The sequence below is a fragment of the Rhea pennata genome, unplaced genomic scaffold (genome assembly GCF_028389875.1).
Source record: "Rhea pennata isolate bPtePen1 unplaced genomic scaffold, bPtePen1.pri scaffold_33, whole genome shotgun sequence".
In the NCBI taxonomy this organism is placed as follows: Eukaryota; Metazoa; Chordata; class Aves; order Rheiformes; family Rheidae; genus Rhea; species Rhea pennata.
The window spans coordinates 1,915,982-1,930,590 of record NW_026907680.1 but is presented as its reverse complement, the minus strand read 5'-3'; the positions used below and the strand labels follow the sequence as shown (position 1 = coordinate 1,930,590).

Genomic DNA, 14,609 nt, shown 5'->3' with positions numbered 1-14,609 from the left:
GGGATCTGAGGCAAAGGCAGGAAGGGTTTTGGAGCAGCTGAGGTTGTCCGCTGGCCCGTGCTCACAGAGCGGTCTGCTGTAACTCGTTGTGCTCCCTTTCAGCGGCCAGCGGTGCTTTTATTCCTCCCTGCTCCTCGTGGTGAGGTTTGCAGGCAGGAGCAACACATTTGGCCAGGCTCTGGCGTGGGGCAGCCGGGGGGTGTGCCCGCACGCGGCCGTAGTGGGAGCCGAGCAGGGGAAGGGTACGGCCGGGTGTGGGCACGGCCGGTGGCGGCCAAGGCGGGCAGCAGGGTGCGGGGGGCATCGCGGCTGCCGCGCTGGGGCCGCCATGGCGCCTGGCGCCGCTTGCGGCCGGGTCGGGCAGGCGCCATCGGCCGGGGCGTCCGGGGCGGCTGCGCGAGCGTCCCCCTGGCAACGGCGTCCCCCTGGCAACGGCGTCCCCGCCCCCGCGGAACTGCCTCCAGTGACGTCACGGGTCCGCGCGACCAATCGTTGGAGGCGGCTGCGGTGAGGGCGGCTGCGGTGGGGGCGGCAGGCGGAGCCTGGGCCTGGGGCGGGGCCTGGGCGCCCTCGGGGGCGGAGCGGAGCGGAGCGGCGGTGTCGCCGCCCTCCCGGGGCGCCTGCTAGTTGCGGGGCCGAGTCTGCTTGTGGTCGGCGGGGTTTGGCTGCGGGGGAGCCGGGGCGTGCGCGCTCAGGGCCTGTCAGCGAGGCCTGGGAGCGCGGCGGGCCGCTGGCAGGTGACAAGTGTCCGTGCGTGTCGTGGTGTGTGCCAGAGTGGGGGGGGTGTGGGGAAGGGTCTAGGGTGGTGGAGGTGGGAGAGGGCTGTGCGTGTGAAATCCTGTCATTTCAGTTAAACCGCGTGTTCTCTGAGGTAACTCTTGTATGTTTGTGTTCAGCGAGGAAGTAGCTGAGAGGTTTTGAAGCCTGTGGCCGGGGGAGGCGTGGCAGTTTCCTGCGCTGATGGGAGGAGCAGGGAAAGTGGCCAGTGTTACTGCTGTTGTGTGCGGCATTTTGTGGCGTAAAGGCGGGGGGGTGTGCGGAGGGTCTGGAGACGGACACGGGCGGGGGTTTTCAGTAGGAAAGCGGCCGGGCTGTGCACGGGCGAACGTTGTTTTTCAAAAGTGGAGTCGTCTCCCCCGCCCCCCTCCCCCCCCCGCCGTTAACGGCATCTCCCCGGCAACGGCGTTCCCCCCCCCGCAGAACTGCTCCAGTGACGTCACGTCCGCGCGACCAATCGTTGGAGGCGGCTGCGGTGGGGGCGGCGGGCGGGGCCTGGGCCTGGGCCTGGGCCGCGGCGCCCTCGGGGGCGGAGCGGAGCGGAGCGGGGGTGTCGCTGCCGACTCAGGGCCTGGCAGCGAGGCCTGGGAGTGCGGCGGGCTGCCGGCGGGTGACAAGCACGCCCGCGCGTGTGTGTGTGTGTGTGGCATGGTGTGTGCTAGAGTGATGAGAGGAGTAGAATATGTAGGAAGCGTTATTTCTGTTACATAGGGCATTTTGTGGTGTAAAGGGGGGAGGGTGTGGGGAGGGTACAGAGCTGTCCTGAGCTGACAGAAGGAGATAGGTGGGTGTTTTCAGTAGGAAAACTGCCAGGTTGTGCAAGATGTTTTCTTGGTCTGTTTTCCTTGCTTGGAGAAGGCAGTGTTGCCTCAGCATTCCGAAAAATGCTATTTCTCAAAAACGCTGTTGGAATCTGGCTCTCTTTTCTGTCCTCTGTACCTCAGTGGAGAAAATGGAAACTGTTTCACTGTGAAGAGGTGACAGTGCTTATGCAGTTTATAAGAGGAATATTGTTTTGGGTTTTTTGTTTTTGTTTTTTGTTTTTTGTTTTTAAACCACTGAAGCTCATTCTTAACACTACACACGATTTGGTACCTCAATGTGAAGTCCTTTTATGTAATTTCTTTTTGCTTTTTTACTTTTTTTAAAGGTCTTGTACAGAGTGAGAATCTAACTGTATATAAATTTTCAATCTTTAACTTTCTTTGTGTGCTTCCTGTTGCAGACAATGGCGGCAGAACAGATTTCTGCAGCTTCGCTCCTTGACAGGACTGTGAAGATTAGGAGGGAGGCTGAAGAGCGGAAAGTGGTCTGGGCCTGGGGCCTCCTTAATATGTCTGTTGGGGGGATGATATATACTGACATGTATGTTGATTGTTATATCTGACTCAACTAAGTAAAGCATTCTACTTTGTATATGCTTAAATATTTCATAGGACCCAGTTACTGTTAAATTGATCGCTTCTTCCTTTTCTTTTTAGGACTGGAAAACTTATAAGTTCCTATTACAACATCGCATTTTGGCCGCTCTGGTATATTGGTGAGTTGTCACAGCATGTGAATTAGTTTTAGGGAGGAGGGAAGGTTTCAGCCTTCATTCTTCTTGCTGGGGAAAGCATTTTTAAGGTTTGGGGTTTTTCGTTGTTGTTGTTGTTTTTTAATAACCAAGCTTCATTTTGTTTTCCTTTATCCCTTTTGGTGCTGTTGGAATTTCATCATTTTAGTGACAAGTAAGAAAGAGTGTGAAGAACAGGTTTCCTACCTTAAATGTGTTTAATGTGTGCAATAAGGCTTTGGGGAATAGTTGAAATAATAGCGTTGTGTTGTATTGTAGGGCTGCAGGACATTTCCAAATAATCAAATTTGGTTTCAAATGAGTAGGCTCAAAAGTAGTTGTATCTAATACTATTAGCGGATGAAAAGGAAGAAGAGTGAGAGCAATGTCAGGTAACGAGTGACAGAAGGTTTGGCAGAAGACACTTGATAAATAGCATGAAACTTCATTGCAGTGCTTTGTATCCTGTCTGGAAAATACCTTTCGCTTTTACAAATACATATTGTAGCAACAGAAATGAATTTCAATATAGAAAGGAAATTTATCTCTAATGGTTCTTGCATGAAAAGGAGAAGTTGTCTTACGTCCGTGCTCAGACTGGCAGTTATTGGTAGCCCTAACAATAAACTATTCTTGATTTGTGTATAAACTTGTTTTCTCAGATCATTTACTGTTACTCCTGTTTATGGTGCCTAGCATGATAAAAACCTTTGTGTTTGTTCTAGAGCTTGCGCTTGTATCCCTGTTCAGTCTGAATGCCTTATTTGATTTTTGGATGTACTTCAAGTACACAATGGCACCAACTACCTTGGTCATGACTCGTAGACAGCAGATCCTTCTAGGGATGCAGAATGCAGGTAGGTGTTATAAATTATAAATACTTTTTTTAAAGATGATATCTTTCTCAAGCCCACGAATCTTTAGTGAAGTGAGTTCTCAGTTACGTCATCTGACAAGAGCAGTAAGATGAACTAACTGCAGCCTATAAAAATTCAAAATAAAAGTGATAAATTGATGAGCAATTAAGGGGAGAAGTGGAGAGGAAACAACCAATACAAAAGGAGAAAAGGAGAGTGGGCTGTTAAAGGGCAGTGAGAGAGACTTAAACTTTATGAAGCTGGACAAGGAATTTGTAACCTATAAATGGGATTGAGAACAAGGCAGAGTGTATAGGTTTGTATTTAAATTTGGTATCCTACTATCATCATACTGACTGGAGAGCGCCAAATTAGAAAGAGAAAAGAGACCTTAGTGTGCAGTCTGAAAATGACAGGCTAGAGAGCAGTTGCTCTGAAAAGTTCTGAACGTCTAAGTGATGTTGTCAAATATAGAAAAACTTGGCAGAGTTTGAAAATACAGCAAAAGCAAGGTGCTAGTACAATGTGTTACATACTACTAGGCTGCCTCCAGAGAAAGAGCGGCAGATACGGGAGTAGGGTTATATCACTGCAGCTGAGGAGTGTAATATCTGGGTTTGCACAGGTAAATGAGACATTAGATGTGCTAAAGACACATGAAGCAGGCAGGTAGAGTAGCTGACCAAATAAGTTAAATAATTGCCTCGGGCTATGCAAAGGTGCTTGGTAGAATTTAACTGAAATTTTAAATTGTAGAATTTGTATTGAATTATGATCACGTGTCCCAGTTTTCTGATTTTTATGTCTTTGGGGTTGACTGCTGAATCCTGTAGGGGTCAGACTAGAATAGTCTTTTTAGTGTCCTAGAATTTCCTTAAGGGAAGAGAGTTGTGTATGTGTGTTTTGCTGTGTATTTAAAGTGAGGAGGAGAGTTCTGGGCTGCTGCATGTACAGTGCTGATTGTGGTTTTTTTTGCTTATTGCAGCGGTACAAATAATTCCAGCACATGAGCTGGCAGCGAAGAAAGTCCCTTCTTCTACGCCTTCTCCTAGAGTCCAGGGTCAAACTGTGCTGAGTTACAGCCCATCCCGGCCCTTCAGGGCCAGTCCAAAGTTTACTTCTGGTTGTATCTCAGGGTACAGCCCTCAGCGGCAGGCTCTGTCAAGCAACAGCGCTTCTTATAGCAGTGCTTTAACCTATTCACCAAGCAGCAGCTACAGTAAGGTAATGACCAAGGTGGCTTCAAGGGGAACGGTTTGGCTTTGCTTATCGTGTCCTTGTGTTGTGCTGTAAGCCATTGGAGGTGTGCGGCGGGCAGTGGAGGGTCCTGTGTGTGTGTTCGCTTTGTTTGCAAAGCAGATGAAATTTGTCTTGTCAGTATTCATCCTCTTACCCTGGTGTTAATTTATTTGTTTTAGAGTAGCTAGTTTGTTTCAGAGCACAGCAAAAATAAGAAACTAGAATGTAACTACAAAATAGCAAAAACCTTCCCCCAAACGAGAGCATATTTTATAGCAGCAATCAGCAGAGTAATCAATTCTTATGCTGAGTCGATCTATTCATTTAGTTTATAAAGTCAAAATGGAACTCTCACTTTCCTCATGTGACACAACTGTTTGCTTTTGTTTCCCAAAGCTTTCCAGATTCAGCTCTTCTCCTACTGGTTCACCATATGCCTCAAGTGTTGGGCCAGTGGAAAGCACCGGGCTAAGGTCTCGTTACCACTTTTCACCAATGCGGTATAATTCCCGTATGAGTCAAGATGATGAAATCACAGACCGCAAGTCACTGCAAAAGTACCTTCGAAGCAAAGAAGAGAAACAGCGTAGACTTCAATTGGGTACGTAAATAACTTCATGTAGCCTGAAAAGCTTGGCAAGGAGGGGATGTTGGTTTTATTGATGAGGAGTGGATGAGAAAAGTTGGAAAAGATTCCTGCACAGAAAGAGAGCTGCTGAAGTACTAGTCTATATTATAGATATACTAATAATCTCTGTAGCATTTGTTGTGTATAGTGGACTACAATGAGTTGAAGGGCTTTATCACCTCGATGAGAGGGATATTTTGTGGAGAAGGCAGTTGAGCTAAAGGTGGTGAATTACCTGCAGGCAGTTTTTGTCTGGGATAGGGACAGTGCCTTATTAATATAAAGATGAAATCAGTGTTTATGCAGACAGATTTTGGTGTATGTATTTATGATAATTCATGAGCACATCTCTCCTGTCAAAGCCTTAATATAGTGACCTATTGCCTGCAGTGTTGCTTCTGTGATTACTTGGTGATAATTTTATGGCTGTTCAATGTCATTTCAGCAAGTTCATGTTCCAGCTCTCCTTCCAGCAGCCCAACCTTTTGGAACTACAGCCGTTCCTTAGTAGAGCAAGCACAGGTGCTGAGAAAGTACCAGTATCAGGTGGCTTGCATGCCCCAAGCTCCATCAGCACACAAGGACGAAGCTCGTCTGAGCTCTCCACTGACTGCAGAAGAAGTAAGCTCAGCACCAAAGGAGCCAAGAGAGAAAAACAGGGCTCTAAAATATGTGGCTCCATCCAAATGTGAACTCCGTCAATGGTGCTAGAAAGGGAGAAATCCTATAGCATTTAACCATCTTCATACAGCTTGTAAGACTTTTTGCCACAAGGGGTATACATTTCAAATTCCGGACTGTAAAATTTTACAATTGTAAAATTGTAAAATGATTTCTTCCTTGGTGAGCAAGGTACCTGTGTTTAGGTGGAAAAGTGACTCCTGAGAGAATTTCAGGTTTCATGCTTTGTGGTCTTTGTAATTAACTAATACTCACCGTGTAGGCCACGGTGGAAAGCTGGAAACTTCTGTTGGTTTGGCCAACTCTTCAGAATTATTTTATCTGAAGTTGTTTAATATTACTGTGTGTCTGAGAACAGACAGACTTCGAGTTCAACTCAAGAATGGTGGTTGCTGAACTTTTGTTTACCATTTTGTACTCTGGATAAAATAAACTTGTGACATAAAAAATGACTGGAAACTGACCTGTACCTAATGTAGTGAAATAGTTGAAGGTGTGTAAAATTGTTCTCCTTTACATTTGTGTCTGGAATAAGTCTGATTCAAAAGAATGTCATTAACGTAGCTTTTAATTAAATTTGATCTGTTTTCTTTATGTCGTACATTAACTTAGTCTACCCTGCAACTTGGACCAATTTTATCCTAACAGAGCAGGGAACGCAAAACTGTGCGTTTGGACTCACGGGAGATTTAGTGTACTGTGAAAAGAGAGTAGGAGAGTAGTATGGTAAGCTACTGTAGAATTCACATGATACAGCCATTAGATGAGAGTTCTGGAACAAATGCAATTTGAATTATGTGCTGTGGCTGCGGTCAGAAAACATCTTAGGGCCTAAAAACTCTTTAGTATTCTGTTAGGTTGCTGTATGTAGGTAATAATGTTCTTTCCATAGGTTTGGGCAAGGGTGATCGTGAATCGACGACAGCTTGATTACCTGGATTCCTGGACCGCTAGGTTCAGAAGTGTAAGTCCGGTCCCTATGAACTGCCTGTTCTTGCTGTTAGAATAGGTACAGCAGAATGAAAAAGTACCTCAGTGCTCCCTGTATACCTAAGGAAGTGAGAAGAATTACATATTTGAGTCTATTTGAGGATTAGGGTGGGCTTGGACATGGAGACTAAAACAGCATGCTTGTAACAAAGAAGTATTAAGACACATTTTCAACCTGAACTTTTGCACTTGCTGGCCTAGGTGTTTTCTGTTCTGAAAACTTCACAGTTGTAAAGTTCACCCACCTTTGAATGAAGACACGTGCATCTTAACACACAGTGGATGTGAAAAGACTTGTTTTTTCTTTCTACGACCCAAATTTCTGAATTTTTTCTCGTTTTTTTCTCCTGTATTTCAAACTCCTTCTGGACTCAAATAAATCATGGGAAATGCCAGCCCGTTGACTTTTTCCAACAGCCTTGAGGAGTGTAATAAGAAAACAAAGAGAAAATTTTGGTCTTAGGCAATTGCTTTGGCAAAGGAAATACAATCACATACTATGACAAAATAATTTGTAAGCCTAACTTTGAATTACCCCTTCAGTCAGCAACTATCACATATGTAGTTCTTCTAAGTAGTGGGACGAGTGAAAAGTAAAAGATTTCTATGAGATGTGGGGTTATGACTGTTCTGTACCAGATTCCTAAGCATCTGTTCATAAACCTACAGGCAGCTTGGCTTCAGTTCCCAAACTGTGTCACATACAAGTGTCACATACTGTGTTTATCAGGCTCTTCATTTCCTGAAAGGGTTTTGAGAGGGAGTGGACCCATGAAAGTTTAAATTACCACTATGAGTGTCGTGCAGTGCCTCAGAATACCCCTTTTCTCATTGTTCAGGAAAGCTTTATCAGTATCACTGCTTTCTGGAGATTTGTTTTCCCAAGTCCTCTATAGTGAATTTTTGGCATTTTAGAGGGTGTTTCTAGAGCCAATCACCCCTATCTAAATTGATACTCTTTAATTACTTTTCCTCCTTGGTTGACTTCAAAGTTCCTGTTGTTAAACTCCTTTGTGATTGTAACAGTGATGCTGACTAGAGAGTAAACTAACATTTTTGTCACATTCTTGTTGCTTCTAAGCTTTTTAATTTTTGCATTTCTCTTTCCTAGTGGATTAATGAGACTATTTTAGTGCCACTTGTACAAGAGATTGAGTCTGTGAGCAGTCAGCTGAGAAGAATGGGGTACCCAGAAATGCAGGTTGGAGGTATGATGATAGAGTAACTGGGGGGTTCCCTGTGGTGGTTGGTAGCAGGCCACCCCATAGCAGGGCACTGCATAGGTAGTATAGAAAACAAGTCTGCTAAGAATTACAGTTCCGTTTCCTGTTTGTATTGGTGTGATCTTTGCTTCATGTAATGCATTTTACTAAACTGGAAGGATTCTTCATAGGATTTCTGGAAATACTGATAAAGGCATGCTGATGCTGCAATAGCATAAAATTCTTAAGCCTCTTGTTTCCTCTGAATTCATTCCTGGAGAGTTAAAGGCTCAGATTAACATCCTTGTATCTTAAACTGTCAGAAAACTATCACACGTTGCAAGGATGGTTGCCTGTCAGCCCTCTCTGTGTACGTTAGTATGTGTCTTTCCAAACTTCCTTAAAATCAGCTACTTCCTGAAAAACCTATTGCTGTTCCTTCCTTAAATTGTTACCTGCTATCTTGTCTGAAAGCAAACAGGCCACAAAAAGTTTTATGAAAACTTAGATGTGATACATTGTATCCAAATAGTGTTTAAGAACTGAGAAGTCATCTTATGACTGTGATAATAATAAATCTATAGACCTAGGAAGTATTTATTTATTTATTTATTTTAACTTAAATTAATTCTGTTATCACAGGCGATTAATCGTTTGCATTTAAGATCTAAGATCATTTTAAGGTTAAGATACATTAAAGTTTATTTATTTATTTATTTTAACTTAGAATAGTTCTGTTATCAGAGATAGGCTATTAATCGTTTGCATTTAAGATCTAAGATCATTTTAAGGTTAAGATACATTAAAGATTATTTAAGTACTAGGAGTAGCACTAAGTGGGGTTGGGGAGGATAATCTCAGGTGTATTTTGGAGAGCTATGGGCATTAGAAGAAAAGATCTTTTGGTTGGGGCAGTTGGTTTTTGCTGTTTTGGGGTTCCCCCCCCTCCTTTTTAAGCATTTTGATGAGCTAGAATTCTAGCTAAAATTTCATAGTGCAACTCTGAAGGAACTCCTTCCATTGCCTTATCACATGCATATCCTCCTCAATCAAGAGCAGGATTTGATAGGCTTCATTTAAACAAAGCCTACTTTTTTTTTTTTTTTTTTTTTGGGGGGCCTGTTTGTAGTCTGTCCTCAAGATCTGCATCTTATCACTTACTGACCTCATCTCCACCTTGCTGCTCTCCTACTGCTCTTTAAAATGGATGTTACTTCTTCCCTTTTTCACACCATATGTTTCTGTTTTCTTATGGAATGCAAGCCCTTCAGATAAGGGTCTGTCGTCTTTTGCGACCGCACAGTGCTGCATAGCGTTTATGTTCTGTGGTTTAAGGGAGACAGCTAGTACTTCACTGGGATTGGAAACAAACATTTGGAGTATTGGATAAGCTGTTAACTTTGTATAAATCTTAGTAAATTATCTTAGTAAGTTACCTTAGTAAATAGTGAGACAAAAAAGCCAGTTCCTCCTTGTAACATTGCATTTGTTAATGCCTTGTAAGGGAGAATGTTCAAATTTATGTCGTGGATGCAGATGTCGTGCTGGCTCTTGTCGCATGCTGAAGCCAGCATCAGCAATCTGAAACAAGCAGCGCTTGTTAAAGCTCCAGTCATGCCAACTCTGTACGCTGTAATGCAGTATTTGGATATTGCAGCGAACCAAGAGTATTTGGTGGAAAGGGTCAAAGGTATGTGGTCAACCATACTGACTTTAAAACGTTTCCGTTAGCTGGGTCAAGCGTCGGCGGTGTCAGATACCCCGTCAATTAAGAGGTTTGAACTACAGTCACAGCGGGGAGAAGAGCTGCTTTTCAAGTAGCAGAGGTAGTTTTTGCAACTTCCTCTTTTCAGACCAATGTAATGATGTGGGACTTGGCATGGAAGTTTTTATTTCTTCTCTCAGTTTGGGGTGTGAAGTGTCCTATTTAATCCCTTCATTAATTACCAATAAAAAATACCTTGTAAACTCCACTCCCCTAACTTTATAAGCACTTCCTTAGTTTAATTTTTCCTATTTTGTGCACTGAAAATACATGCAGTGTTCTTGAAGCTAGTGTCAAATATGTCCTCCTTGCACCTTCAACCTCCAGTAGCTGAATAAATTTTGTTTTTTCAGAGCTTTCTCAGGGAGGATACATGAGCTCATTCCGATGGAACAGAGGAGGAGATTTCAAGGGCCGTAAGTGGGATGCTGACTTGCCCACTGACTGTGCTGTAAGTTTTCAAAGAAGGCTTAATATAACTTCCTAAAGTGTGTCTTTCAGGGTAGATTTTTGTGTGTGGTAGCAATTAAGTCTTTTGAGGAACATGGTCAAAATCCTGTTTGCCTCCCTATCCTTATAATCCCATTGTAGTCAGTGAAATTATGCAAGGAATAATGCCAATGGGATTGGACATTGTGCAGATCACAAAAATGCGATTTCATGTCTTAGTCTTAAGCCAGCCTCTTATTTAGACTCATCTGAGATGTCAGTCAGGTAACTGTTTTGGGAGCAACCTGACAGAAGGTAGTGGATTTGTTAGAGCAATATTCTACCTTATTAAAAAAAAAAAAAAAAAGAAAAAAAAAAGAAAAGAAAAAAAGTCTGCTTTAACCAAACCTCATAATTTCTCATGCAAGATGAACCTTAAAATTTTCCTTTGCTGTAATGGTTAGAAGAACGAACGGATTAAGTGGCGTGTCTTGATGTTTATTTAATTCAGTAATATTTCTTGAGAGATCCACAGGGATTACATTATCTTACTTGAGAACAGACTTGTAGTCATGCTTAGCCAATTAATGCAAAAGGTCAGGAGAAAGCACTTCAGTGAATACAGTGACTTGAAAATTCAACTGAAATAGTTAAAAGAAAGGCCACAAGATAATCCAGGGAGTGGAGAACAAGCTTCATGTGTGACTCTTCAGTTGAACTCTGTATTTGAAAGGAGAGTTCAGGTGATTTGATTCCCTCTATAGATGTTCAGTTACTGGGGAGAAGCAGAAAGAAGATTCATATGCAAGTTTTACAACCTTGCTGACAAAGATGCAACAAGATTGAATTGCTGGAAGCTAAAGCTGAGCAAAATCTGTCTTGAAATAAGATTTGATTTTCTAGTTGTGAAGATGACTAAATATTTGGGACTGACAAGCTGGGAAGAAGCTCTGGCTATCTTGGTAGACAGCAAGCTGAGCAGTTTGAAAGTATTAAAGACCGTAACACAGACCATCACTCCCTGAATTCATTGTCTTTTAATGAAACCAGCTAAGAGAGATAGTACTGCACAATGTACTAAACTTGTAAAGATTCTGGGAAAGAAGTTCTGATATAACAGATGAAATTAATATTGAACACTTGTCTCGAAGCTTTGGCATTAACTTAAGACAATAAGTGCCAAATGAAGAGTTTTTAACTGTAATGTTAGTCTCATTGCATGCAACTTAAAGCAATAATTTCCGCTAGACCTCTTGAGGCTTTGGGCATTTAGCCCATAGAAATTCTTCTGTCTGCCAAACAAATCCTATGTTGAACACAGGAGGTATCATACTACAGAGTAATTTGGTCACGCTGCACCCAAAGAATGTTGAGAAGTCTACTGTAAGAGTTAAAACACAACATGCAGTACTGCGATTTTCTCGCTGTTAGCTAAGAAGATACTTGTTCTAGGACTTTCTTCCAAAATGTTGAGAGCTGGTAAGATTCATGAGCAGTCCAAGTTTGTCCATTGATTTTGTTTTGCCATTTTTGACAAGAGAGGAGCAACTTGCTGGGTAAGTGTAGTGTTTGGAAAAGTTGTCATTAGATCGGATCGGCCTCTCTAAGCCAAATCTTTGCAGCTAGCGTAGAAACCGTCATGAAATCAGGTATCTTGTAGTTTGTCCTACATATGCTATTCAGATCTGTGACTCTGCAAATTCTGTGAGATGTGAAGATAGTTACTTGTATGTCAGGAGTTCAGTTCACATGCAGCACCTTTTTAACGTGTTGTGACTGAAAGGGTTTCATTTACAGGAAGAATAAACTTGTCTTGACATCTGTGGCGTGCCCTGGACCATTGAATTCAGTGCTCTAAGTGTTAAGCTGCCTTGGGCTTCTAAACATAGTGGAATTAATTAAGTCCATGATGCAGCAACAGACTCTCAAATACCCTAACTAATGTCTGAGATTATGGAAAGAAAGCTGCTGTCCTGTCAGTCTTCTTAATGATACTAAAATGAGATTTGTTTTTGTTTGCACAGATCCTTATGCACATATTCTGCACTTACCTCGATGCCAGACTGCCCCCTAGCCCCAAATACCCTGATGGCAGAACCTTCACTGCCCAACACTTTGTTCAAACACCAGATAAACCAGGTATTGGCATTCTTGGACTGCTTGTTTAGCTGCTGTTTACTGCTTGGATCCCATCAGCGCTCTTAAAATCCCTATCTTATTTTAAAACTTTAATTCACAGACATTACAAATGAAAATGTATTTTGCATCTACCAAAGCAACATCAATCCACCCCACTATGAGCTGATCTACCACCGCCAGGTCTACAATCTGCCCGAGGTATGATCGCGTTAGTTTTTTCTGCTGTCAGGAAACCTTGAGCAGACCTGATCTGTTTCTTTTTCATTCTTCCTTTTCCTTTGGAACTAGCCACATCTATTGAATATGTAGGCTGGCTCAGTGCAGAAAGCAAATGTTACCACGATCTTTGACCATCGTGTGGTATTTAGTCTGCTGCTGAACGATAGCTTCAGTGCCTAACTTAGGTACATCAGTGCCCAGGCAGCAGCTTCCTCTTGTTGTTTATTTTCTGATGATTTATTCTAAAATCCTAATTTATGTAAGCTCTGAGGTGTGTTGCTATTCCTCAGTGCCAACGAGACTGATGCTTGTCTGTAAGAGTTTTTGGAGGGAAACATCTAATCTCAATATCAAAATACTAGACTTTTCCTGTACATCTTGATTTTATGATTGAGCCCCGATTGTGACTTGATTTTCTGATTTCAGAAAAGCTCTTTTAAAAAGCATTTAAAAATATTTGAGGGTGATAATCCATCTAGAAAACAAGCTTGGTCTTTTTCTGGTGTTTGCCTAATTGAAAGATAAGAATTGAGGCAAAACCCCAGCAGTCTAAGCTGTAATACCATTTCGCGAGGTCTCTGTTATAGTTTTTTCTCATCTCTGATGATATAACAGGCCGACAGGGCGCACACTGCAGTATATGTATCTTGCAAAAAGTTTTGAAGGAAAAATTGTGCTGCTCCACCTAAGATCAGGACAGGGGATGACAGTTGTTTTAAATAAGACATTCTAAGATATTAGTATGTTTGTTTGCATGTGATTTCATTTCCAAGTTTTTTTCTCTTCCCGTGGTATTCAGGGCAGAAACAACATGTTCCATACATTGCTTATGTTTCTGTACATCATAAAGACAAAAGAATCTGGGATGCTTGGGTAAGTGTCAAACGTTCCGTATCATTGCGCTGCGCATGAGATCTGAGCAGGAGCTTTCTGTTTTGAAATACCGTAACTGAAGTTGCTATCATAGGACGACACTGATGGAATTAAAATGGTCTTCTAATTTTAAGTAATGGCTGCCTTTTTACAAAATCATGTAAGTTTTGTGTGCACGAGCATGCAGGAAATGTTTTGTGCTTTTCTTTGGTCTTGTGCTGGCTGAAAAATCCTGTGGAGTCCATGCTGCGGAATAGTGGCCTTGGCCAGACAACCAGGTTGCTACCTTCTTGCTAGAAGTACTGTGCTATTTATAAACAGGAGACAGACACTGCCATAGTGCTGTAATCTCTTGGTTTTGGCATAACAAGAGGAGTTTCGAGTGCACAGTGAAAGCTGCACTGACATAAAAGCAATGTCCGGACTTTTTTGTTCTGAAAGAGCTGTCTTTAATTCGAGGTGAAACACGATACCTACATAAATGTTAAAATGCTGATGTGTGGGATTGGCAGTTTTTCTTGTAATGAAGATTTGTTTTAAATAGGAGCTTTAACTTACTTGTGTCTTATCGTTATAATGCTGTTTTTGCAGGCGAGTGAATTTTGGTGCATCAGGAGTCAACGTTCTAGGGGTGTTTGGAGAGTAACATCTCTAGCAGGACTGCAGCTCAGAAGAACGATCCTGCTTCTCCGACAAGACGAACTGAGCAGCATCGTTTCACTTGTTGCCTTGAATATGGACTATGAAATGGGATAATTTAAACTCTGCTTTATGGACAGAGGGGAAATGTTTGTAATTTCTGTACAGTTTTGGGGAGGATACTCTGTAAAACGTTGTATTGTTTTTTACTGATGAAATGTATCTAAACAGGAACTCCAGGCAGGTCTTTTCTATTTGGCTCCTCACCTTAACAAATCATATTTAAAACCCCCTTGCTATTTCTCTTGCATTTACTCTTCAAGCACTCTAAAGAGCTTAACTGCCCGCAGGGCTCAGCAATGAACCCGCGCTTGCCGCATTTGGGGGTGGAATGCAGCAGCGCAGCTGGGACGTGTCTCCCGCAGTTGTACCCAGCCGCTCGCTGGCGAGCAGTCCCTTGAAAAGACAGTTACTGCAACGCGGCCAACTGCCGGATTCACAAGATCCAAGAGATTCCAGACGGGCATAACAGGCGCCAAGTTAGCGCTTACACCGATTTTTGGTTAATTTAATTAGATGCGATCTGAAAGGACGTTGTCTTTTATCCCTGCTCATT

General features: G+C 42.6%; 1 protein-coding gene across 1 annotated transcript; it reads left to right on the top strand.

Annotated features, from left to right (window-relative positions):
• The first annotated feature begins 328 nt into the window (after positions 1 to 328).
• LOC134154692 (transmembrane protein 209-like) lies at positions 329 to 14,000 on the top strand. Its single transcript, XM_062601375.1, has 16 exons — positions 329 to 355; positions 1,201 to 1,252; positions 2,016 to 2,142; positions 2,259 to 2,317; positions 3,058 to 3,189; positions 4,175 to 4,413; positions 4,825 to 5,033; positions 5,506 to 5,677; positions 6,630 to 6,701; positions 7,839 to 7,935; positions 9,497 to 9,619; positions 10,048 to 10,145; positions 12,148 to 12,262; positions 12,363 to 12,460; positions 13,281 to 13,354; positions 13,946 to 14,000. Exons 1-16 carry the CDS (start codon positions 329 to 331, stop codon positions 13,998 to 14,000), a joined length of 1,749 nt encoding a protein of 582 aa, XP_062457359.1.
• The last annotated feature ends 609 nt before the right edge of the window (positions 14,001 to 14,609 follow it).